The sequence below is a fragment of the Protopterus annectens genome, chromosome 10.part0, assembly GCF_019279795.1.
Source record: "Protopterus annectens isolate FY-2018-M chromosome 10.part0, PAN1.0, whole genome shotgun sequence".
NCBI lineage: Eukaryota > Metazoa > Chordata > Ceratodontiformes > Protopteridae > Protopterus > Protopterus annectens.
The window spans coordinates 408,053,747-408,081,106 of NC_056744.1; the positions used below are offsets into that span (position 1 = coordinate 408,053,747).

General features: G+C 41.3%; 1 protein-coding gene across 1 annotated transcript in view; it reads left to right on the forward strand.

Annotated features, from left to right (window-relative positions):
* The window catches only part of ODR4 (odr-4 GPCR localization factor homolog), a 606,843-nt gene that overhangs the window by 292,510 nt on the left and 286,973 nt on the right, over positions 1-27,360 (forward strand). Inside the window, exon 9 of the mRNA XM_044085317.1 lies at positions 16,156-16,224. Coding sequence (XP_043941252.1) covers positions 16,156-16,224 — 69 coding nt within the window. The remainder of the gene's footprint in view (positions 1-16,155; positions 16,225-27,360) is intronic.

Here is a 27,360-nt window from a genome sequence, read left to right on the forward strand (position 1 = left end):
TATGACTCTGTCATTGTCCATGCTGGTGTGAACGACCTGAGGCATACCTCCCTGGACTACATGAAAAGAGACATGGAAGAGCTCTCTGATCTTGTAACCCAGGCAGGTATGACCCTAGCCCTGAGTAGCATCCTGCCATCACTCAGAATGATACCGCAGTATAAGGACAAAATGATTGACGTCAACAATTGGCTAAGCTTCTGGTGTCATTCTAAGGGGATCCAGTATCTGTCTGCCTGGGACAACATGGTTGACACACCACAATGCTTTGCCAGAGAAGGCCTGCACCTGTCACCCCTGGGATTCTGGATACTGGATAAGGCTCTTGCCACCCCTGTATTGCCTTTTTTAGGCAAGGTTCAAATGACAAGTTCACCACTGTAACAGGAACAGGCAAGCAAAAACTGAGGGTTATGCTACTCAATGCTATAAGTCTAAATCTCAAAATGCACTCCCTCAAGGCACTCCTTAAAATGGAGAACATTGATATCTGTGCTGTGACTGAGACCTGGTTCAAGGCTCCAGAGTGCAACCCTGCATTACCAGGCTATAACTCATACCACACTTTTCGGCCATCTAACCTGGACCGGAACAAGAAAGGCGGAGGTGTGTCCATATTCATTAAAGATATCCACACCTCCAGGCTAGTTGCTCAGCATAATGCATCCGAGGTTAACCAAGTGCAACTAATTCTGGTCAAAACTGCAATCCAAATTGTAGCTTGCTACAGATCCCCCACCATGCCCCAGGATTCCCACTCTTCTTTTCTTGATATACTGGAAAATATTAGGGTTCAACCAAACAACCTAATAATGGGCAATTTCAACTACCCCATCATTAACTGGGAAAACTACTCATGTACCAATTCCTCCACTCAACGCTTTCTGGAATTCATAAATTCCAGTGCCCTGGATCAACTTATCCACACCCCCACCAGGGGCAACAATATCCTAGACCTAGTCATTACCAACAAGAGTGATGGGTGTTCCACACCTGAAGTCAACTCCTCGTTGGTCAGATCCGACCATAAGCTAATCACCCTAGATATCCACATCCCACCCCCACCCTGCATTAAGGAAACCATGGTAAGAAATTTCTCCAAAGAAACTTAATGCTTCTTAAGACAGAAGTGGCGAACTTCATAACACCCTTGCAGATGGACAATACAGTTACGACTGCTGAATCCTACACAAATGCACTCTATAAGCACTTATACGAGTGCATGGATTGTGCTATCCCAAACAGAACAAAGACGCCATCCTCCAAAAAAAAGAAGCCAATCTGGTGGTCCCCTGCCATAAACAATCTCTACAACAGAAGGAAGAAACTGTTGCAAAACAGAGTAAAATCCCATGATTGGAGGAGCTCCCTGGTCAGCCTCAGTAAGAAGCTAAGATCCCTTATAAGATCCTCCAAAGCTAGCTACGAAAACAAAATCACCACTGATTCTAAGGACAACCACAAAGCATTCTATAGCTATGTCAAGAATCTCAGTGGCAACACCCAGATCTGCTCTGAGTTACAGCACAACAGCACAAAAATTACAGAAACAACTAATATTGCCAACGTCCTGGCAGATAGGTTCAGTGCTAACTTTACCCCCCTCTCACCCCCTAAATGGCCCATATCTATACAGGAAGAATGCAGAGTCCCTGTAATCACAATTACGCAGGTAAAAGCTGCACTCTCTAAAGCCAAAAACACAGCATCCATGGGACTGGACAACATCCCAGGCTGCGCTTTATACAAACTTCAGAACGAACTGGCTCCCCACCTTAGCACCATGTTTAATCATAGCCTCACATCAGGCTTTGTGCCCACTGAATGGCGCACAGCAACAGTTATCCCACTCCACAAAGGGGGGGGGGGCACCACTGATCCTGGGAACTATACCCCTATTAGCCTAATGAGCCTGGTCTGTAAGGCCATGGAACGTATCATCATGGAACTCATAAACAAAGACATTGGTAACCTTCAAACTCTGAACCCCACCCAGTTCAGGTTTGTGAAAGGCAGATCATGTCTCCTGAACCTGATAAAATTCTTTGAGGCAGTCACCAAAGCTGTACACGAGGGAAAGGTGGTTCACACAGCCTATCTTGACCTCGCCTACACTTTCAACACCATCCCCCGTTCTGGAATTATAGATTAACTCACTAAACTAGGTATAAATCCTTACGTCACAAGATGGGTTGCCAACTGGCTCACTGACAGAACACACACTGTAAAAGTTGCAGTCTCCAAATCTGACTTCAAACCAGTGACACGTGGAGTACCACAGGGCTCAGTCTTGGGACCTCTCTTGTTTGATATATACTTCTCTGAAGTACAGGCTAACACAGAAGGCCTTTGGCTAACAAAGTTTGCAGATGACTGCAAACTAGGAGCCATAGCTGAGACCCCAAATGATATGGACATCCTACAGAAGGGCCTCACTGAGAAAGATGCCTTGTGTCAGAGCCATGGCCTCAAGCTCAATGCCAAAAAGTGCATTGTTACCCTGTTTGGTAAAAACTCTGTACCCATGAACTACTACATAGGTGGCAGTCTATTTAACGCCAAATGTGTGATAAGAGACCTTGAGACCCAGGTGGACAGTAGTCTCTCCTTTGATAATCACATCGCCACAGAAGTCAGGAAATCCTTCTACGTGGCACACCTCATCACAAAAGGGTTCTCATCCAGGAAAAAAGAGGTCTTTGTTATCCTCTACTCGACACTCATTGGACCCATTATAGAGTACAACTCCCCTTTTGGAATGTACCTCACAAGACATCTGCAGCAGCTGGAAAGGCCACAGAAGTACCTCACAAAGAGAATTACTGGCCTCAAACATATGCCGTACACTGACCATCTCAGAAAACTCCAGCTTTACTCCGTAGCATATCGTCTACTTCGAGGTGGTCTCTGCCTAACATATAAAGCTATGTCAAACCCAGAGCTGTTGGACATGCTGCACCTAAAGAAATCCCAATCCCTCCGAGCTACACGCTCTAGGGACCTAAACCTTGTCACCACAATAAACAGGACATGTTGGAGGGATAGATTCCTGTCCCAGAGACTTCCCATACTCTGGAACAAGCTAACCATCTATGTCAAGCAAAGGTCCTCATTAGCACTTTTCAAGAAAAATTTTGATAAGTGGATGGGAAATAGGAAATACACCCTGGGGATCACTTCTGTGGCTCTACTCGACAGGGGAACAGGAAAATAACTTTCTTGGGTGCCGTAAGCCAGGGAACCTTGTTGGCTAGGCTTACTTAGGCCCTTGGGCCAATAGCCTAGTACCTACCTATGAACCTAAAAGGTACCCTGGCTTTCGCCACCCAAGAAAATTATTTTCCTGTGCCCCTGTCGAGCAGAGCCACAAAAGTGATCCATGGGGTGAATTTCCTATCTCCCATGCAATCCTCAAGATTTTCTAATAAATCATTCAAGATCACAGACAGTTAATAAATCCAGACATCAGAGTTTCAGACACAAAATGCATGTTGACGCAAAATGTGCTATTCTATTAACTTTTAAAGTGAATCAGAGTAATATTTAAAAAGTGTTCCTGATTTTGATCCTTTATTCTGCTATTATTTTTTACTTTGAATAGACTTCTTGAGCAAAAAAGTCAATAGTTATAGTTTCTTGTATTCTGCCAGTATTTATAATACTCCCTGAAAAAGAAAATTGTCCCCAAAGATTGGAAGCATCAGCTCTGCTTAAAATCCAAGGTAGGCATGGATATTGGTCATTCTGGACTGCTGATCTCTAGCACTCACCTTGCTCTCATTCACTGATTATCAACTTTATCTTAATATGGTTGCAGAACCCACATGTCTTATGGTATAGTATGGTAGCAATTGTTCTGGAGCTTTTCTTCCTGGGACTCCGCTGAAAACAGACAGCTCTGTCCAGTCGGACCTCAGTGTTAAACAAATGTAAAATAAATAAGTAAATAATCAGAAAATTAATATTTTTCCCTCCTCATTTTCCCCAACCAGCAGCAGCTTTTTTGGACCCCCCACACAGTTAAGGATAATTAAGTAGGGGCTTGTAGCCACGGGTATTACGGGTGCCTAAAGCTGGCAATGTTTGCTTTGGTGGAGAGAATGTTCACCAGAAGGATTTAATTAAGTCAAGGGCACTATACCAATGGTAAAACAATTAAATGAAATTGTGAAGCCTGTTACTTGACCAACACTGTTACTATAAACAGAGATATCTTTGAATTTTAAAGAAGATATAAATAAGAGTTATTACCCATATGATTTGGTAAGTCCACAAGAATGCTGTACTAGCTTTTGTTGGTTTGACAAACATGATACACAAATATCAAAAGAAGAAAGCGACCACAGGGTTCACTGGTGCTTAAATCAGGTATACATACTGTGTTGGTTTCTTTAAGGATTAAAAGGTTGTCAGTCAACATAAAACAATTGCAACATTGTCTCAGGATAGCCATATCTATCCAGATGGCTGCAAAGACATTTGGGAAATTGCATATCCATGTTGTCTGGACCTGTATTAGGGTGGGCTGTTAGGGTTTGAGAACTGCATTTTACAAAGGTCTCTTAGGGTGGTCTCTACTATTATGCACTAGAGTTGAATAGTCCTAACATGTGGCATTAGTGCTGTGTGACATGCAGGCTAGCTACTCTGAGCTTGACTGTGCAATGCATCACTAAACTGCAGGTTACAGTCCCAGTGCTAGTTTTATAGATTAACGTCTGTGTTTTCTAACTCTGTTAGACCAGGCCTTTACCTACTGCCACTAGATGGAATATCCCAGTCCTCTTAATGTAAAAGCACAAAAAGATTTGCTTGAGAGTATCCATCCATCCATCCATCCATCCATCCCCATCCCCTTTTTCCATTTTTCCATATGGGGTTGGAGTGTCACTTCATCAGTGACAATCATCTAGAGTCAAGGTTTACTGCTACCACAAAACCATTTTAAAAAACTAGTTAGACAAGGCGATTTCAAGTCAGTCAGACCAGTAACAAGACAGTTTGAGCAAATGCAATAATTTTAGCCTTAAATATAGATTAATGCTTGAATAAAAACAGCATCAGTAGCTAGCCCTGGGCAGCATCCTACCATCAGCCAGAATGATACCACAGTACAAGCAGAAAATGCTTGATTTCAACAAGTGGCTAAGTTTGTGGTGTCATTTAAAGGCATCCAGTATCTGTCTGCCTGGGGTGACATGATTGACAGACCTCGATGCTTTGCCAGAGATGGCCTGCATGTGTCACCACTGGGCTTCCAGATACTGGCCAAAGCTCTTGCCACCCTTATAGTGCCTTTTTTAGGCGGTGTTCCAAAGACCAAATTACCACTATAGCAGCTACAAACAAATGCAATCTGAGGGTCCTGTTGCTCATTGCTAGAAGTCTAAATCTCAAAATGCACTCACTCAAGGCACTCCTTAAAATGGAGAACATCGACATTTGTGCTGTAACAGAAACCTGGTTCAAGGCAGCAGAAAGCACCCCTGCACTACCAGGCTATAACTCATTCCACACCTTTCGGTCCCAGAAAATAGACCGAAGCTCCTAAGGCTGTGATGTCTCCATATTCATAAAGGATCTGTGGTGTCTCCATATTCATAAAGGATGAGCACACCTCCAGACTGGTGGCCCAACATAACGCATCAGAGATACTTCAGCTGCAGCTAACATTTTGTAAGACCGCGATTCAGGTCGTAGCCTGCTATAGGTCCCCAACCATGTCCCAAGACTCGCACTCCACGTTCCTAAGCACCCTGGAGAATATTAGGGTCCAACCTAACACTCTCATAATGGGCAACTTCAACTAACCCCCCATTAACTGGGAAAACTACTCGTGTACCGATACACTTGCCCAATGTTTCCTGGAGTTCATTAATTCCAGTGCCCTGGAACAGCTCGTTCTTACCCCCACTAGAGGTAGCAACATCCTTGACCTGGTCATTACTAACCTGGGCGACAGTTGCTCTACACCAGTAGTCAGCTCCTCCCTGGTTAGATCTGACCACAAACTAATCACCTTGGAAATCCACATCCCTCCCACTCCCCCAGCAAAGGTAACCACCATGGAAAACTTCTCCAAAGCTAACTTTCGGATCCTAAAAACAGAGGTGGCTAACTTCACAGCACCCATACAAATGGAGAATAGTTGCATGACTGCAGAATTCTACACCAATGCACTGTACGAACATGCACACAAAGGCATGGATCTCATCATACCCAATAAAACCAAGACACTCTCCTCCAAAAAAAGGAAGCCAATCTGGTGGCCCCCTGCCATAAACAAACTCTACAACAGAAGGAGGAAACTGATGTGGAATAAGGTGAAGTCCCAAGACTGGAAAAACTCCCTTATCTGCCTCAACAAAAAGTTGAGATCCCTCATCAAATCCTCTAAAGCTAGGTATGAAAACTGAATTGCAGCAGATAGTAAAGACAACCACAAGGCCTTCCATAGTTATGTAAGGAATCTCCACGGCTATACCCAGATTTGCTCTGAGCTACTGCACAATGGTACATCCTATACCGAGCCAACAGATATTGCCAGTATACTGGCCGGCAGATTCAGTGCCAACTTTACCCCCCTCTCCCCCCAAAGGACCAATCACAATACCAGTAGATTGCCAGGCACCCAGTATTACTGCTATACAGGTTAAAACAGCACTGTCCAAGGCCAAGAATACAGATTCTATGGGACCAGACAGTATCCCTGGTTGTGTTCTACATGAACTGGCACCTCACCTGTGTGCTCTGTTCAGTCACAGCCTCACCTCAGGCTTTGTCCCTGCCGAATGGTACAACCTTTGTTCCCACTAACACTGATTGCTATCTGATCTTTTCTTATCTCTGTTCCCCTCAGCTATGAAAAACAGCTTGTATGCTTTAAAAAAAATAACTTTTAGTCTTATGAAAAAGTGCACCAACTATCTTTAAATTAAACTAAATTGAACCTGTTCTGTTAAATGTATTAAAGTATTAAGGCTGCTAGAGAGGCTGCTGTCTCATTTGTTTTCATAATTTCAGGCTTTATTTTTCACTGAACTGTTTCCATTGTATTTTTAAATTCTCCTTGCGCTCAGCAAAGAATGCCCAGAACTTTCAAGATCGATTGCTTACACCTGCAGACAGCTTGTCTCAATGAAACAGGGGTCTACTTTATGCACTCGAAACACAAAAAACTCGAATCCAAATAGCGCGACACATAAAAAGCGAACCACGAATACGTCGAACGTACTAAAGCGTGAAATTTAAAACCTCGAACTGTCATAGTCAGCCAAACCACCACCCGCAACACACTACCTACCCAAACACAATAAAAAAACACATACATACACTAACAAAAACCCTACTTCTAACCCTAAATTAAAGCACCAAAACCCTACTGCTAACCCTACACTAAACCCCACATACACAACTATCTATGCATTATCCTTAACCCCTCCCTAACCCTAAGGTCCATAACTACCGCACACTTCCCCTACGGAGCTATACCCAAACAAACTAAATATTCCATACACATACACTTAACAAAACCCTACACTAAACATTACATACGTTACCTATACAAAACCTTATTTACACTGCCTACCTATGCACTTACCTTAACCCCTCCCTAACCCTAAGGTCTGTAACTATCGTACATTTACCTTACGGAGCTATACCGCAGACGGGCCAACTATGCGAATTCGATATTTCCACTTTTGCGGTTTTATTCGTTCGATGTATTCGTGGTTCGCTCTTTACGCGTCACGCTATTTGGATTTAGGTTTTTCAGCTTTTGAGCACATAAAGTAGACCCATGAAACAGTACATTGCAGTATATCTTTGTAAATTTCAGTCGGAACAGAATGTACAACTGCCTTCAGCCTCACACTTAACTTCCACTGAACATTTGCTAATGAAAAAGAAAAAAACAAGCCAGTATCTTCACAGATATAAGAAACTTAAAATTTTTCATGGCTTTATCATTTTGTCTTATTTTAAAGCCTAATTGCTTACAAAAAAAAAACATTTGTTTGTAGCTTATACCAAGGGCATTAATCTAGACATTCACACTTGTAAAAATAAGAGAAATTATGTTAATTCTATATATATATATATATATATATTATAATCAGTGCACTTTTGCACCCCACTCCAGCAGCCCAAAATCACAGCATGTTAAAATTAAACTTGATTTCATTCAGCCTTTCTTCTTTGTTATAGTGTGAAGCCTATAATTCTTAGAACTAAAAACATTACTTGTTTACTTTAATATCTGTAACATGTACAACAGTCAGGGAAAAGACTCCCTCACATTTAAATTACTCCTAACTACACACTACGCCAAACTGCTTTAATATATATATATATATATATATATATATATATATATATATATATATAACATGCAGTTTATATCATAAAATGTTTTATACAAATACTAATAAGACCAAAAATGTTTTACTTAGTTACTTATTCCCTTTTAGTGTCCTTCGAAATGTTAATGACATAAAATGGAATATATTCTTACACTCCACCTACAAGTATAACAAAGTGAACAAAAGTCCAGTCTTTTTCAGCCACGTTTTCTTGCAAGGTTATATTTCACAAATGTGATTGATATTTCATAGTTTCCCATTTATTAACTAATTTCAGTATTGCTGGTCTTCTTCCTGTTCATCTCCATCTCCAAACACCAGACTGTGGTTCAAGTTCTCAAGGTATTATTGATGCTTCTAGTCAACTCCTGTGCTCTTTTCTGTCCCCCAGACATTTTCCTTTAGAACATTGGAAAAGGTTTCACTGGTTCTCTATTAACTTTAATGTCAGAAGAATAAGACTCAGTCCCATTTTGTTTGCTGGCTTACTTTTTGTTTGATAATTTTTTTTTTATTTTCTCCTTAGTCTGTTTTACATCAAAAATGTCTTTGATCCTCCAGAAAAAAATACTGTTTAAGACAACTGGATATAGCACCTTGAATCGCACATCTGCCACTCACCATTCCCTTATTGCTGAGATAAATTTGCTTCTCTTCTGTCTGGAGTACAGTGAATAATAATTTTCTACAAATACTTTGCTGCCTTAATTTTTCATACTTTGCCAGTGTGCCACAGTTTTGTCAGGATCAGCTCTTTCTGCTGATATGATTTCATGTTTACTAATACAGGTCTTGGCTGCATTCTCATGGCCAGGTTTGGAGGATACTCTCAATGTACCCTTTCAGTTAACAAATCCTGTTGCGGAATACCAGTCCAGTTACTTATTTTTGCTGTCATAAAATAGTACAATCTGTTCCTTCCATTTTCTATGGTACAACAGAAAATTTCACATTTTCTCTGCGTGCTCTGTCTTCTTACTCTACTGTTTTTGAGAAGCCTCGTAGTCGGCCAGCTTTTTCTTCATTTAAACCTCTGATTTTTGCAGTTTAATCAGTTTCTCTGAACAGCTAGTTAAAGCTTCTTCTACTTTTTTGCCTTTTGTTGTTTAAATTGATATATTCCTTCAATGTTTCATTTATTGTAATCACTTCTGATTACATTTGATTTATTATTTCCACTAATTTACTGAAAACCATCTCTTGAACCAAAGCTGAAGCATAAACTACTTTTTACTGAAGACCTGACATATCTTTCCCAGACAGTGTTTTCTCTTCACCTTTTCAGGTTGATTTTCTTTCAGGTTTTCCAAATTACTTCTTTGATGGTATCCAGGAAGTGTACTTAGTAGCCAATAACTGAATTTTACCTCAAAAACAGTTTCAGTGGCACTCCATTTTCTCACATTCTGTTTTTATAATAGGAGAGCTGTAATCAAGCTGTTGATCAGTGTGCAGTCATCTAGGAAGTCCCTTCATCTGACAAATCTTATTCCTCTTGCTCATTAAAGCATTGATTTCTCTTTTAATATTTTATTATATATATTTCAATATTCCATCTTTTATTATTTTGTACTATTGTATTCGTTACCATTTTTAAGTACATATTGTTCGTTTAGTCTGTTTTTTAAAGATATGTATATTCTACAGATGTATTTTATCACATGGCTTTTAGCTATGATGCACATTTTATCTGACTTTTGATTGGATGTTTTAGTGTTTAAAAATGTAACTGTTATTCTGTCTTTGTTGGTCTGATGAAGCGGATGTTATTCCGAGAAAGCGCTTACCTTACTAAAATAAAGGACATATTGATTTTCACTGCTGTGTGGAACCAGATTATTTTTCTTTTTCTTGTATTCTCTGGTTTTTGAATCTGATTCCTTATTTGATTCAAGGACTGTTTTCATATGGTACTGTGGCAATGTGATTATCAAAGGAGAGACTACTGTCCACCTGTGTCCCAAGGTCTCTTATCACACTTTCGGTGTTAAGCAGACTACCACCTATGTGGTAGCTCATGGGTACAGAGTTTTTACCAAAGGGGATGACAATGCACTTTTTGGCATTGAGCTTGAGGCCATTACTTTGACACCAGGCATCTGTCTCAGTGAGGCCCTTTTGTAGGATGTCCACATCATTAGGAGTTTCGATTATGGCTCCAAGTTTGCAGTCATCTGTGAACTTCATTAGCCAAAGACCTTCTGTGTTGGCCTGTACTTCAGAAAAGTAGATCCCAAACAGGAGAGGACCCAGGACTGAACCCTATGGTACCCCACTTGTCACTGGTCTGAACTCTGATTTGGTGTCTGCTACTTTCACAGTGTGTCTTTGCAGACCAGGCTCGTTAGGCTAATGGGGCGGTAGTTCCCGGGGTCTGTAGTGGCTCCCCCTTTGTGGAGTGGGCTAACTGTCACTGTACGCCATTCATTGGGCACAAAGCCTGAGGTGAGGCTATGATTGAACATGGTGCTTAGGTGGGGTGCTAGTTCATTCTGTAGTTTGTGTAGAATGCAGCCTGGGATGTTGTCAGGTCCCATGGATGCTGTGTTCTTGGCTTTGGAGAGTGTGTTTTTTTACATGTGCAGCCTTGATTACAGGAACCTTGCATTCTTCCGGTATAGAAATGGGCCCTTTAAGGAATGAGAGGTGGGTAAAGTTAACACTGAACCTATCTACCAGGATGTTAGCAAGATCAATTGGTTCTGTATATTTAGTGCCGTTGTGCTGTAACTCAGAGCAGATCTGAATGTTGCCATTGAGATTCTTGACATAGCTATAGAATGCTTTGTGGTTGTCTTTAGAATCAGTGGCAGTTTTGTTTTCGTAACTAGTTTTGGAGGATTTTATGAGGGAATCTCAGCTTCTTACTGAGGCTGACCAGGGAGTTCCTCCAATCATGGGATTTTACTCTTTTTTTGCAACAATGTCTTTCTTCTGTTGTAGAATTTGTTTATGGCAGGATGCCACCAGATTGGATTCCTTTTTTTTGGAGGATAGCATCTTGGTTCTGTTAGGTATAGCATGATCCATGCACTCATGTAAGTGCTTATAAAGTGCATTTATGTAGGATTCAGCAGTCATACCTCTATTGTCCATCTGGATGGGTGTCATGAAGTTTGCCACTTCTTTCTTAAGCATGAAGTTGGCCTTGGAGAAAATTTTTACTGTGGTGCCCCTAATGGGGGGTGGGGACAGGATGTGGATATCTAGGGTGATTAGCTTGTGGTCGGATTTGACCAACGAGGAATTGACCTCTGGTGTGGAACACCGGTCGCCCATGTTGGTAATGACCAGGTCTAGGATAATTCTGCCCCTGGTGGGGGTGTGGATAAGTTGATCCAAGGCGTTGGGATTTATGAATTCCAGAAAACGTTGAGCAAAAGAGTTTGTACACGAGTAGTTTTCCCAGGTAATGGTGGAGTAGTTGAAATTGCCCATTATTAGGGTGTTGGGTTTTACCCTAATATTTTCCAGTGTATCAAGAAATGAGGAGTGGGAATCCTGGGGTATGGTGGGGGATCTGTAGCAAGTTACAATTTGGATTGCGGTCTTGCCCAGAGTTAGGATTACCCGAACTGAAGGAACATTTTAGAGCTAAGTAGTTAAGGCTCCTATATGTAACAGAAGCAGGAGGCTATCAGTCAAAAAAGAAAGGGGTGATGATGAATCAGGTGATGTGCAGGCTGGGACAGGTTAAGAAGTAATGAAAGAGTAGGATTTTGGATGTACATCCTTAAAAAGAAGAAAGTATTCTAAGAATTAAGGTAACACCTAAATGAAGAAAGGAAATTTTAACATTAGGAGTGACATCAAGTAGGGGCATAGACAGTAGACAAGAGGGAGCTGAAATTTACTGGGTAATGAAGGAAATGAATCAATATCTTGAGAGCAAGTAACTAGAGAGGGAAAGTTAATAGAGTGGGATGAGGGTAAACAGTAGCCTGGGCTGCAGGTTAAAGACTACCTTCCCTACCAGGGATTGATAACTGAATACAGCCAAATAAAACCCGCCGGGTTGTTAAATGAAAGCCCAGCTCTTGTAGTGTTTTAGTGGTGTCTAGAAAATAAGTTGCTATTAAAAAATTGGATAATTGTAGGGAATATAAATTATTACAAGATAGCTGTAAGAGTCAATCAGAGGAGATTTGAAAAGACTTGGAAGAGCAAGAATAGAAAAGCCGTGTACAGAGGGACAATAGGAGGGCATCTGTACAGCTCCCAAGCAGGGTTTAGGAGTTTTGTTCAAAAGATGTGTGACTAGGTATTGTTATGCCCCAAGTTAAGTTTTCATCAAGTAGATAGCAAGTGTCGGAGGTGTGATGGGAAAGAGAGAGGTTATTGGACACATGATTTTTGGGAATGTACAAATTGACAGATTTTAAGAACTCCTTAAAGAACACTTTGTCAGAAATGTTGGGGGAACAAGGAAATTGTTATTTTGAACTGGGTTATAGTATCTGAAATGCCCATAGCAAGGCCTTAATAAGTTTAGTGCATTTTTTTTGATAAAAAGCAATTACTAGAAAATGGAAATCAAAATCTAAAGTAACTGTCACTGAAGTACTGAATGTTGTATAGGAGATAATGAAAGAGCTGCAAGTGGAATCTTTAGAGAAGGGAGGGAGCAAATTACTTACAACTAAATGGAATTTTTGGGAACAGTACATGTAGAATAGTGTTCAGGAGTGAAGTTTAAGGGAAGGTAGTAATTGAGCAATTTGTGTAATGTTGGATTTGATGACAGTTATTAAAATATACACTATATGAAAATGATAATGATATGTTTTTTTTCCAGTTGCGGTATATGTACCTATGTCACTTGTTAAAAATGTCTTGTAATACAGATGTTAAAAAAAGAAGAAATTCACCTCTTAAGCTTCTTTGTTATGAATTTCTTGAATCCATTTTTAGTCACATAACGTAATTATGACCAGAGACCCAGTCGTAATGCTCTTTGCTGCCACCACTAATTGCATGCAAATGTCAGGCACCCTTTAAATTGTTTGCCATACTTGTCACTCTGTTCCTAATAGTTATATATTTGAGCATTCCGAAATTGGAAAGCGTTTTGTAAAAATGCTTCTGTTACCTTTGCTCAGTAGCATGTGCAGGTGCTTTTATGTGTGTAGAGCTGAGAATATTTCCCACATAAAGATGTTAGGGCTTACGAAAGATGGAGGAAGTGCAAATGGTATGAATGTACTAGATAAACCGAATTGTTTTTGATTATATGGAAAAAATAATTTCTTATTTTAGAAATTGTTAATAAGATTTGCTTAGGTTGTGATTTTATCAGTATTTTGGTGAAGACTTTAATGTGAGGTGGACAAAAGCTGTATCTATGGAACTGGAGAATTGTTATTAAATTGATGTTTGCTTTGTCTAGTCATTAACTTGTAACTTCTGTGATAGTATAAAGCAGGGCTGCAGTTTTACTCTTGAAATGTACAAACTGAAGAAGGACTTGTCTTGGGTCTGAATGCTCATTCATTTTTTTTGTTTTATTTTTGTTTTAATACATTTTAGTGTGAAAGTACCAGGTTTAGATATCTGTATCAAATCACAATTCAAATTTTGGCAGAAGTGCACATATATGTGTAAACTCTTTCCAGTCTTTTTCCTCAATCTTATCTAACCTCTTGTGCTTATCATGTAATATTTTATATACCCTACTAATTAGTCCTTTTTAAGCAGCAGTTTCTGTTCTCGACTCATCTAAAAACACTGTTTTCCTATGCTCTGACATCAGTCCATGCTAGGGAAGGTAGTCTATAGCCTGCAATCCAAACTTCTGTTTGGCTTCTTCCTATTTTGTTGCATTTTCCCTGTAGTTATTTGCTCTAAATACTTTGGCTCCTTTGCATTTTTTCTCCAGTAAGTACTATCCCCATATTGCCTACATTCTATATCTCTACGAACAGTCATCCTTATTGTCAAAATCTTTCTCCGTTTCTTTGCCAGCTTTGTTCTTATAATACTTTCTGCTGCTTTATGACTACAGCATTCTGTATGGTTGTTATCCTTAAGGACTTGCATCCAAAGTGATACTCAGACGTCCTCATTTCATCATCATTCATCTCCTCTTTGATTTATAACCTTCTGCGTGTGTTATGCATATGAGCCGTAACTGCAAAGCTCTAAATTATCGGTTCAACTTATTCCACTACCCATCTCAAATAAATTCCTTCACCTCTTTATTAATTATCATGCTCAACGTCTCCCCTGGTTGATAAAACTGTCTGGCCCATATATATAAACTAAAGGGACTACAAACTTTTTCACTGCTTGTATTTTATTAGCCATATCCACAATCAAGGGCTACCATTTTTCCTAGTTTTTATATTATCTTTTCTTTAGTCTCTTCCCACATATCCTTGGCTGCCATAAGTAAATTCTTTCTAATCCATATACCTAAGTACTTCATTTTATCATGTCCCCATTAATATCAGTTTTGCTCAATGAATTTGTATATGGATACGTAACTAATCACTATAACCTTTGTTTTATCTTCATTAATAATTTTTATATGCTGAAAAGACTTGAAACTGTCCCAAAATGTTCCACAACAAGGAGATGTCTTTTCCTGGATTTTTATTTTATTTTATTTTATATTTGTTTACCTCAAAAGTCCAAATTAGAATGAGCCAATTTTCAGTGGAGGCCTGGGTAGAAACACTGCAGATGCATGTCTTTGTAATGTGGGAGGAAACTGGAGCACTCTGAAAAAACCCACATGAACTCAAGGAAGACATGCAGACTCCACACAGAAGGCACCCCAACCAAGAATCGAACCAGAGGACCTCTTGCTGTGAGGCAACAATGCAAACCCGCTGCACCACTGTGAAATAATATCATACACAAATAAGTCTGACAGTACCATTTTTGGTAATGAAACCTGGGGATATGTTTTTGCTGTTATAAAAAGGGGGATGGATGTGCATATAGTCATCCTTCATGTCAAAGGCTACCATTAAGGCATTGTACATTAGCAGACAGAGAGGGAGAGAAAGAAAGAGTGACAGAAGGGCTTGTAAGGTTAACGTTTTGAAGTTTTTTACTCTTAAGAATTTGTTTAACCCGTGAGAAACACAATTATTTTTTTGCTTATGTAATATAGTAGCATTATGTTTATGTATTTGAAATGTTATTTTCAGGAAACTGTATTGTACTATAACTCAACATAAAAATTAATTAAAAATCTTGTCTCTGATGTCCTAGACACCTGAGTATGTTATGCAATGTAAGTACATTATTAAGTTTGTAGTTTTGTAATTATTGCCTAATAATGATCATTTCATGTTTTCATTATCACATTGTGGAGCTGTAATTACAGTGCATTTGTATTTAAATAAATAAATACAGTTCTGTTGTCTAGTATCTTGTGATGTCTGACCCTTTTACAGATAAAGAGGTGCACAATTTAATAGATTTTCTCTACTATTCACATTGTTTGTCTTTCTGTTGCATTGTTTAGCCATCAGCAGGTAGTAAATTTACTTTTTCTATCAACCGGAGATAAACTCTGCAGGGAATGTTGTGCTATACTTCCACTGTCTCCCCCCTGAACGACCAGGCACAGCCTAACATAGTGGGTCTACAAGTGCCACTGAATATTTTGCTACTTCTGAAAAAAAATCTGTCTGTGCACTTAGAGATATCTCTTATTAAAATCCTTAATTTAACATTATACAGACAAAAGTTCATTACAGTATTGTGCTTTTTTTTTTTCCCATTGACTCTGAAAGCATTTGTGAGATGAGGTTTCATGTAATTTTTTTAAATCTTTATTCCTTAGAAAAAGAATGTGAGAGGTTCAGGACACCATAGTGCTCCGACTTTCGTGGTTCAGCTCCTAAAACCGATGGTAAGTGACTAAAAAGTTTTGTCTTAATTGTCAAAGCAGGACCTCACTTCCTCATGTTAAGGAGTAAACGGTCCACAAGATGTTAAGACATCAGATACGTCCAAGGTTATGATATCTATGATGCATCATTCATATTGAGAGGGGTCAAATGTGAGTAGTCGATGCTCAACCCGCTGACGGCAAACCGAAGAAGTCAAACTTCTTGGACAACACACACACACACACACACACACACACACACACACACACACACACACACACACACACACACACACACACACTGAAAGCCCAAGTTAAAAATGTTTCAACATCATTTTTCTATGGAGGCAAGCCCATGCACCCCATGTGTGGAGGCCTCCCTTATTTACATATAGTAGCACCAGAGTTAAACAGCTGCAGGAAAAGAAAAACTAAAAAAGTAACTTTCACAACTGGAGGCTTTTACAACAGTTAATACCTATTAGAGTGTGTAGGATTAGAAATTCATGGAACTGGGATTAGAAAGTTTGCATATTTCCCCTCTAAAAATGTGTAAACAGCTATTTAAATGAGTTCTTTATGTTCTCATTTATCTCCTTTGTTTTTTGAAATGCATTTGCATTTTAACTGTTCTGTAGATTAAGCACTGAAGACGAGTACACACACACACACACACACACATGCAGACACACGCACACACACGCACGCAGACGCACACGCATGCAGACACACACGCATGCGCGCAGACACACACACACATATACACAGACACACACACACACACACACAGACACACGCATGCGCACCCACGTACACAGACACACACGTATACACACACACACACACACACACATACAGACACACAGAAACATACACACACACAGACACACGCATGCACACACATGTACACACGTACACACACACACACACACACACACACACACACAGACACACACAGACACACACAGACACACACAAACATACACACGCATGCACACACACGTACACACACACACACATACAGACACACACAAACATACACACACACACACACACACACACATGCATGCACACACACGTACACACACACACGTACACACACACGTACACACACACACGTACACACACACACACACACACACACACACACACACACACACACACACAGACACACACACAGACACACACACACACACACACACACACACACACACATACAGACACACAGGAACATACACACACACAGACACACGCATGCACACGTACACAGACACACACGTACACACACACATAGACACACACAAACACACACACACACACACACACACACACACACACACACAGACACACGCATGCACACACACGTACACAGACACACACGTACACACACACACGTACACACAAACATACACACACACACACACACACACAGACACATGCATGCACACACACGTACACAGACACACACACACAAACACGCACACATACAGACACACAGACACACGCACACACACACAGACACACACACACACACACACACACACACACACACACACATACAGACACACACACACACATACAGACACACACACACACACACATACAGACACACACACACACACACACACACACATACAGACACACACACACACACACACACACACACACACACACACAGACACACACACACACACACACACACACACACACACACACACACACAGACACACACACACGCACACATACAGACACACACACACACATACAGACACACACACACACATACAGAGACACACACACACACACACACACACACACACACACATAGACACACACACACATAGACACACACAAACATACACACACACACACATAGAAACACACACACACACATAGACACACACAAACATATACACACACACACACACACGTACACACACACACGTACACACACACACGTACACACACACACGTACACACACACACGTACACACACACACACACACGTACACACATACACGCACACAAACATACACAAACACACACACACACACACACACACACACACACACACACACACACACACACACGCAAAAAAAAAACGTATGAGACATTTTGTTCTGTATCATGGCCCATAACAAGGGCTGGTCCTCCATACTTGCTGATTGCTTGCTAATAGACGAAATCCTATAGGCCAGTTATTTTCTTCTGCAGGTGCTGAGATGTTTCCCTGGACATCATGTTTGCCTTTTACTTCCAGTCTGATTACAAGCTAAATGAGTTGGCAGATGTAGCTTAGAGCTCACCGCTAATGATGTTCCCTAACTTGACGTCTCCTGTTTTTGGTTACTTATCAACGTTGGTATTGTTTAGGGTACAGCATCTAAAGTCATCATTAGCAGTTGGCCACTTTAGTGTCTTGCAAATCTGATGACTGGATCTCAGTCTTGGACATATAATTACAACCTGTACATGTGCTGTTGTAGTGCTTTGTGATAATATTTCATTTACCATGCTCCTTTCTTTAACTGTATCCTAGCAGAGAGTTACTTGATCTGTGGCTATCACTTTACCACTCCACAATTAAATAGTACTGCACAACTGCTATGTGATTGTCATTTTTCCAGTTTTGCTTTAATAGTAATGCACGATTTTTGAATTCCTGTCTCATCTGCTCATCCTTTTAAGTAATTTAAGTGGTTACTTCTGTCCTTATTGCACTAAATGGTCTCTTTAGTTCTGAATTACACAAAGAACTTTGATTTCATCATGACTTTTATCTCATACTGTTAATCTGCACTGCACCATACCCTGGGGGCTGCAGTTGTTAACAGCCTGCCCTTGCATCAAGGGCTGAGTAACTCCAGAGACACTAGCATTCCAGAAAAAGTTGATTCTTAAATGTACAAAAAAAATCTGTGAATTTTAATTCAGTGAAAGTCACATTCGAAAATTGAATTTCAACAAACAACTGACCACGACTTTGAGCTGTTGACCAAAGTATGACAGGCTTTGTGGGCCCAAGTGATAAATTCTTGATTGTAACCCTGCTGACTTGGATTGATTAGCAACATGGGCAGTAACAGGAGCTACACTGGGGAGAGTGGGAATGAGAACTGATGCCAGCTCGCCCCTCCTGGTGGAAGATGCGCAGTGAGGCTTGCTGCTGTATTGACATCCAGTAGATGGTGGGTGGCATAGTGGGAATCACAAGCAGTGACTGGACTGCATCAGGGGCATCTACACCAAATAGCTTTCCCTGTAGCTGGGTCAACCATCTACAGATGTGAGTATACTCTGGGCCAGTATTGCAGCTGCCTGAAAGATGTGGGGGTCGGGTCACATTATAAATGCCCCTACAACTGCCTCGATGATACCTTCTCTTCCTCCTCCTCTTCCTCTGTGGGGCTATTCCTCCCATCGTACACTAAGAGGAATGAGTGGGCAGTAGTGATTTCTTCTTGCATGTGTCACAGGGATTGAATGTCTCAAAGAGAGTATAGGATCAATGGTTGGCAAGCACAGGGTAATAAAATAGATGTAAAATAATTGAGTACCTTTTGCAGATTTTTCCTTACTGCAAAATAAGTTGACGGTCCCATGCCCATGGCGATTTTTATTTAGAACAAGGTAGATGTTCTTCATCTCACATTGCTGCAGTCCTTACATATGGGTAGTCCGCTGTCCTCGGTCGGCCCGAATACCAAAGTATTAGGCTGACGTTGGTCACGGCGCTTAAAACTGACATCAGGACGTCAGGGTACAAAAGCGCATGACCGACGTCATATCCTCAGTCTTTTTTGCCGCATGGTCCGATGCAGAAGCAGCGTTGCAAGTGCCGTTCGGCGTTCTGAAATTTTTCGAGTTCGGAGTTTCAGACCGAATCCAAGTTGGCTAAGTACCCGTTAGAATATTTTGTTTTTTCTTGCCTCAGTGTATTACCGGATGTCAGAAAAAGTGAATAACTGTATTTCTTGTGGGAAGCAGATACCGCATAGGGATTATCATTCTTTGTGCATTCCTTGTTTGGGGCCTGAGCACGACGTTGTGGGGTGTCGCTTTTGTGCTAGGTTCAATAAGCGCACTATTAAGCGAAGGTTAGATTGTGCTAGGCTGGTCTTTGGTAAGCGGTGCAATTATAATATGCCGTCGGACTCTCCGGCGCCCGCTTCAGCGAAGAAGCGCAAAGACAAAACGGTTAAACCCAGGCAAGATGAGTCGTCCGTTCCGGACGCCGGTTCTTTAGAGGCTTCAGTGGAACCGGTGGTTCCGACGGAGACTTCTCTGGAGTCTCAGGGGGAGACTTTGATTTTGCAGGATGTGGCCTCTCAAGAGGCAGGTCAGGCTGAAGGGGCTTCTCAAGTTACTGTACTCCCCTCCCTTCCTAGGGTGGTTAGGCCCTCTCCTTCTGTTTCCAAGGCTTCTCCCAGAGGCATGCCAGGTTTAGCTTCTGTTGGTGTCACTCCTAGTTCAGCAGGGTCTATGCCTAAGAAGCACATGCTTAAAATGGCAGAAGATTTGATTACTCTGATTAGAGGTTCTTTGCCCCCTCCTGATAAGAGGCCTAGGGTGGAGCCAGAGTTGGGAAATTTTGAGCAGGCTTCGGATGTTTCAGAGTCTTCGGCTGAAGACTTGCAGGAGTACTCTCCTTATTCTGATTCTGATGCAGATGATTCCACTCCTTCTGCTTCTCCTCCAGAGGATTTTTCTTTTTCAGAGACACTTCATTCTATGAGGGAACATTTTAAGTGGGAAGGTCAGGACTTCTCTGATTCTCGGAAAAGGCTTAGGGAATTTTTGCTTTTACCCCAACATAGGCCCTTGGCTATACCCCCTGTTCTGGATGTTGTGGAAGATGTGTTTTCAGTGGCTTCACTTAATCCTGATTCTCTGCCTCCTGCGCCTGTTAAACCGGATAGGTATTACAGGGCGCCTGAGGCTCATAAATATCTTTATAAGAGTCCTAGGGCGGACCCAGAAACTATTAGTCAGGGACCTAAGGGTGTCAAGGCCTCTGTTGTAAAAATCCGGTTCCTCTAGATAAAGAGGCCAGAGCTTTGGATAGATGGGGAAAGAAGGTCTATACATCTTCTACCTTAGCTATGAGGGCTTTGAATTGCCAGTTTCATATGTTGAAATATCAAAACTTTCTTCTTTCTCAATTGAAGTCTAAGGTGGATGCTCTGGCGGAAGGCATTGAGTGCAAAGAATTACAAGATTTGGTGCATGTCTCTGAACAGGTGGGTAAGCATTCATTACAATGTGGTTTTGATGCTGTGCAGGCCTCGTCTAGGGTGGCTGCCACTGGTTCAGTTATTCGCAGGCACGCCTGGCTGAAGGATCAGAATTTATCTGACCATGTTAAGACAAGGATTTTGGATGCTCCTTTGCAGTCTGATGTGTTGTTTGGTTCACCTGTGGAGTCAGTCTTGAAGAAAATGGAAGACAAGGCTAAGTCTATGCAGGCTGTTAAAGATTTTTGCAAGTTCAGCCTCCAAGTTTAGTAGGAATTGGCCTGCTAAGGGGTGGACGTATCCTTCTTATGATTCTCAGTCTAGGGGTAGATCTAGACGTGGTAGGGGCAGAGCTCAGAGTTCTTTTAGACCTAGAACAGGGAGTTCACCTGCACAATCTTCGGGTGAGGGCAGGGGCCAGTCCTTTCGTAAACAGGCCCAATGACCTACTTTTTCAGCTGCCAGATCCTTCTTGCCTGGCAGCACCTTTGGGAGGAAGGTTGGCACTCTTCAAGGAAAATTGGATTTTGATTACCCAAGACAAATGGGTATTGGATATCATACATCAAGGTTACAAGTTTTATTTCCATACCTTGCCTCCTTTCAAAGGCATGCCAGACGTTCCTCCTCAGCAAAGACTAGAGGCTCACAAACAAATTTCTCTACTACTTCAAATAGGGGCCATACAACCTGTCCCTCTGTCAGAAGTGGGCCTAGGATTTTATTCTCGCCTGTTTCTAGTACCAAAGAAAGGGAACACGTGGAGACCAATTTTGGATTTATCTATCCTCAACACATATCTGGACATTCCCAAGTTCAAAATGTTGACGTTACAACAGCTTTTACCTCTGCTGGGCAAAGATCACTGGATGGTGACTCTGGATCTCAAGGAGGCTTACCTTCATGTTCCTATCAGGCTCAGTTGCAGGAAGTATCTGCGTTTTCGGGCTGGGACTTTTCATTATCAGTTCTCTGCATTGCCCTTTGGCTTATCTACTGCGCCCAGAGTGTTCACGAAGGTTCTGGCTCCAGTGGTAGCTTTCTTCAGGCTAAGAGGAATACAAATCTATCCTTATTTGGACGATTGCCTGATTCTGGCCCAAGAAAAGGACGAACTTCTTCATCATTTACAGTATGTGATGGCAGTGTTAAGATGCCTGGGGTATTCTGTGAACGAAATAAAGTCCAGTCTAGTACCCTCTCAGGACATGTGCTTTCTGGGTGTGAGACTGAATACAGCATCCCAGATGGCCTTTTGACCCCGGACAAACAAAAGAATCTTTCCCTTTACTTCCACCAATTGTCTTGTCAGTCCAGGCTGACTGCAAGGACAGTCCTTCAAGCCTTGGGGTTCATGGCATCTTGTATTCTGGTACTTCCCAATGCCAAACTGCATATGAGGAAGCTACAATGGTATCTCAAAAATGTATGGACACAGCACTGCCAAGATTTGGACACTGTCATTCAGATAATACCTTGCATTCAAAAGGAATTTTTGTGGTGGGCTCAGGAATGTCACCTAAACAAGGGACTCTCTGTGACCCGACCAGAGGCGAGTCAGATTTTAACGACAGATGCCTCAGACAAAGCTTGGGGAGCTCATCTAAATGGAAAATGGGTACAAGACACGTGGCCTGCCAGACTTCAACATTTGCATATCAACTTGAAGGAGATGTTAGCAGTCCAATTTGCATTGATAGCTTTCAAGGATTTACTTCTTCCAGGGCAGGTGTTGATTCAAACAGACAACACAACTGTCATGTGGTACATCAACAAGCAAGGGGGGACGCATTCATATCCTCTATGCAGACAAGCAATGATTTTGTGGGAGACTGCTCTCAGTTTACAGCTAAATCTTCAGGCAAGGTTTCTGCCAGGAGCACAGAACTCCTTAGCAGATGTGTTGAGCAGACAAATTATGGATCCCCACGAGTGGAAATTGGATCCTCAAGTATTTCAGAAATTGACAGTGTTATGGGGAACTCCAGACATAGATCTGTTCGCTTCTCCACTAAATTACCAGCTGCCAAAGTTTTGCACAAAAAGGTTTCATCCCACAGCTTGGAAAGTGGATGCTCTCTCATTCAATTGGAGCAATCTTCACGTGTATGCCTTTCCACCTCTGCCTCTCCTCCCAAAGGTACTCCTGAAGGTCAGACAGGACAAGCCAAACATGATTTTAATAGCTCCGGATTGGCCTCGACAGCACTGGTACCCATTACTGAGAAGTCTGGTACGGGAGCCTCCATGGCATTTGCCTTCGATTCCTCACCTGCTATCTCAGGAGAACAGTCATTTACTCAATGTCAAACTAAGCTCTCTACATCTAACAGCCTGGCATATTCTGTTTTAAACCCTGGAGGGTCTCAGCTTCCACAACAAGTTTTGAATGTTATTTTGGAGGCCAGAAGACTTAGTACAAGGAAAGTTTACGCAGATAAATGGAGGAGATTTTTATTTTGGAGTACAGCAAAGGACTTTGATGTTTCTAAACCTAATTTAAGTGTTGCTCTTCAATACCTTACTGAGTTATTGGACAAAGGTTTGTCCTTCTCCTCTATAAAGGTTCATTCTGCAGCGATTTCTGCTCACTATGACTGTGACCCACCATTATTTTCTCATCCTTTGTTTAAGCAATTCCTTAGAGGGGCAAAGAATATAAGACCCCCACATAGAGCTCCTACTCCTGCTTGGGACCTCAATTTTGTGTTGGAGAAACTCACTCTACAACCTTTTGAGCCTGCAGCAACTGCAGAGTTGAAATATTTATCATGGAAGACTGCTTTTTTGTTGGCCATTACCTCTGCGAGAAGGGTTTCTGAATTACAGGCCCTTATGGCAGTTGAGCCTTTCTTAATTTTCCACAAGGATAGGGTGTCTTTGCGTACTAACCCTTCTTTTATGCCTAAAGTGGTTTCTAGTGTGGCTTTAAACCAAACTATTCATTTGCCTACTTTTTATGCAAACCCCAAAATAAAGGGAGAGGATTTTGCACACTTTGGATATACACAGACAGTTCTGATATTATTTGAGCAGAACTAAAGGGTTCAGGCAGTCTCAGCAGTTGTTTGTTTCTTTTGCTTTGGGTTCTCAGGGCAAACCTGTTTCAAAACAAACTATTTCTAAGTGGATTGGTTTTTGTATTGCTTTCTGTTATTCCCATCATGGTAAGGATATTCCAGCTGGGATTAGGCCTCATTCCACTAGGGCTACTGCCACTTCTACAGCCTTTTTAAGGGGGGTGGCTACTAAAGATATTTTGGAAGCAGCTACTTGGAGTTCAGTGCATACTTTCTCTAAGCATTACCACCTTCCTCTTTACTCTAAATCTAGGGCTGGATTTGCCACTGCAATTTTACAGGGCATTTTGGCAGCCCCTAATGCTTTATAGTTTTGCCATCCTCCCTTACCTCTGCTTTGGGATTCTACCCATATGTAAGGACTGCAGCAATGTGAGATGAAGAACATAGTACAGTTTTGTACCTACCATAAATGTAGTTGTTCGAAGATCCACATTGCTGCAGTCCAATTTACCCTCCCTCCTTCCCCTCTGTAGTGAGAGGTGGTGGTGTGGTTTGGGTTGTACATATTGTAAATATGGTTAGTGCAGGGATGGTTGGTTATTTTTTGCTGTTTTTTGGCTTTGGCCTTTCTTGTTAGGGCCTTCTGACATCTGGGGCAAGAAAAGACTGAGGATATGGCGTCGGTCATGCGCTTTTGTACCCTGACGTCCTGATGTCAGTTTTAAGCGCCGTGACCGACGTCAGCCTAATACTTTGGTATTCGGGCCGACCGAGGACAGCGGACTACCCATATGTAAGGACTGCAGCAATGTGGATCTTCGAACATCTACATTTATGGTAGGTACAAAACTGTACTTTTCCCCTTTAGTGGTTTAGATTTCCCTCAAAGTTGTGTCACCTGTTGCTCTTTGAGATGAGATTTGCTGTCTCTCAGAGTGCCACCTTTACTCTGTGTCAGTTTTCTACTCATCACCTGCTACTTTATTAGCAAAATCAGACAATAGTCCTTGCAGGTTTACCTTGTTACCCCTGTTATCTATTGACTGACTGCTGCCTCTTTAAATGAGAATTTGCTCCCATTTTTTCTCAATTATGGTTATAAATCAAGTGAGCATACAATTTGTTTTGATTTGTTACTTACACGCCTGACCACACTTGCACCGTGGTTCTCCGGCTTCTATCTGCACCAGACAGATGGGAAAATACCGGGCAAACATGGCTTTCTTTCTCTATCTACCCTTAGGTTTGCACTGTCTTCCTTGCAACATACACAATTCAGAATAGTAAGTATGAAGACATCCTAAATCCAGAAGTAAAGAGATTAATTAGCATGATTTTCTAGTAAAGAGATTAATTAGCATGATTTTCTGCCATATGTCTCCACCCCAAAGGTGCTGCTTCTTCCTGGAGTGTCACTTCTACATTGCTGAGGTGGTAGTGAAAGTTTTTTGCTTTACGTTTTGGGTAAATATCTTTTTCACATATATTTGATTAAACCTGTTGTTTATACTTGATTAAACTTGTTTTCCAAGATTTGATTTGTACGACTTTGGTTTACAGTATCACCTACCATGTGTAGAGTATTGCCTGTTTGTTCCCCTTTAATTAGGGGTGGATGTATGGTGGTAATTTCCTTAGGCTGTTGTACTATAGGGTCATGTCCCTTTTATTGCCCTGCCAAGGGTTGTCCATCCTCTTTACAGAATGTGAAGTGGCTTCATTGCTGACTGTGATATTGCCACTTGCATGCTCCTCCCACAGACCTCCTACTGCCACCATCAACAAACGGGATGCCTGCTTACCCTGGCATCAACATGATTTCTAGATATTCAGTGCCGATATTTCACCCTTTGCCTTGAGGAAGGTGATCTGGCCATTAGATTTTTACTTCTCTCTGTAGCCAGCTCTTTCAGGGTCCCTGAGTCATGGATATATATTTTCCTTTGGCTTCAGTAGGTTGGTTTGCTTAAGTCTATTTTTATTATGTAGATTTACCCTCCCACTGACTCATTACTGTGCATTTTTGCTTACCCCCTAATTTATTGTGCTTTGACTTTTCCATATATTTATGTTGCTATGGCCATCATGGTTACTGTTTGTTGTTTGTATTTTTTACACTTACATGTTTTTTGCTTTAATTTTCAGATTATCCATGTAGTCCCCTTGATCATGACTTAAAACGGGTATTAGTTTTTACAGCACCTCTGCCTTGTAAACAAAATAAGATTGGAAACATTTCTGTGGTACTCACACACATTTTTATGTACTATGAACAAGTGCATAAAACGTACTTTTGTACTTAAATTAAGAACTGGTATCAAAAGTTATAGTTAATTTTTATCAGTTTGCATCTGCTGTCCAGTTCATGTCCGAGTCCCTTGGCCTTTGACTTCAAATAAAGCTTTTTAGCATTTTTAGCTACAGTTCTAGCTTCTAGGTTAGCTACCATAACCTGGAATATGAATCTTTGCATCATTAACATGCTGCATTATTCTTTTTTTGGTGATGCTTATGAAGCATCATAGGGATCCAGAAAGATGTTCTTCATGTTTCACTGTTGTAGTCATTACATTTAGGGTTATCCTGCTGGCAGGTTGCCCTCAGTCGGCCTGAGTTCCAAAGCCTTGGGTCCTGCGTTGGTTGCTGTCGCCTCTTCCCTGACATCAGGTCAGGGGTATAAAAGATGCAGCCGACGTCATTTTATTTAGTCTTTCTTTCCGTGCGGTGCGCGAAGCAGAAGCAGTTCGCTAGTGCTGGTCGGCCGACTCCTGAGATTTTCGTGTTCGAGTTTCAGATCCGAAGTCTTCATTAAAAGCTAAGTACCCCGTTGAGGAAACATTTTTCTTGCTCCAGACCGATGTCAGAAAAAGTACGATTTTGCATTAAGCTACTTTGGGCGA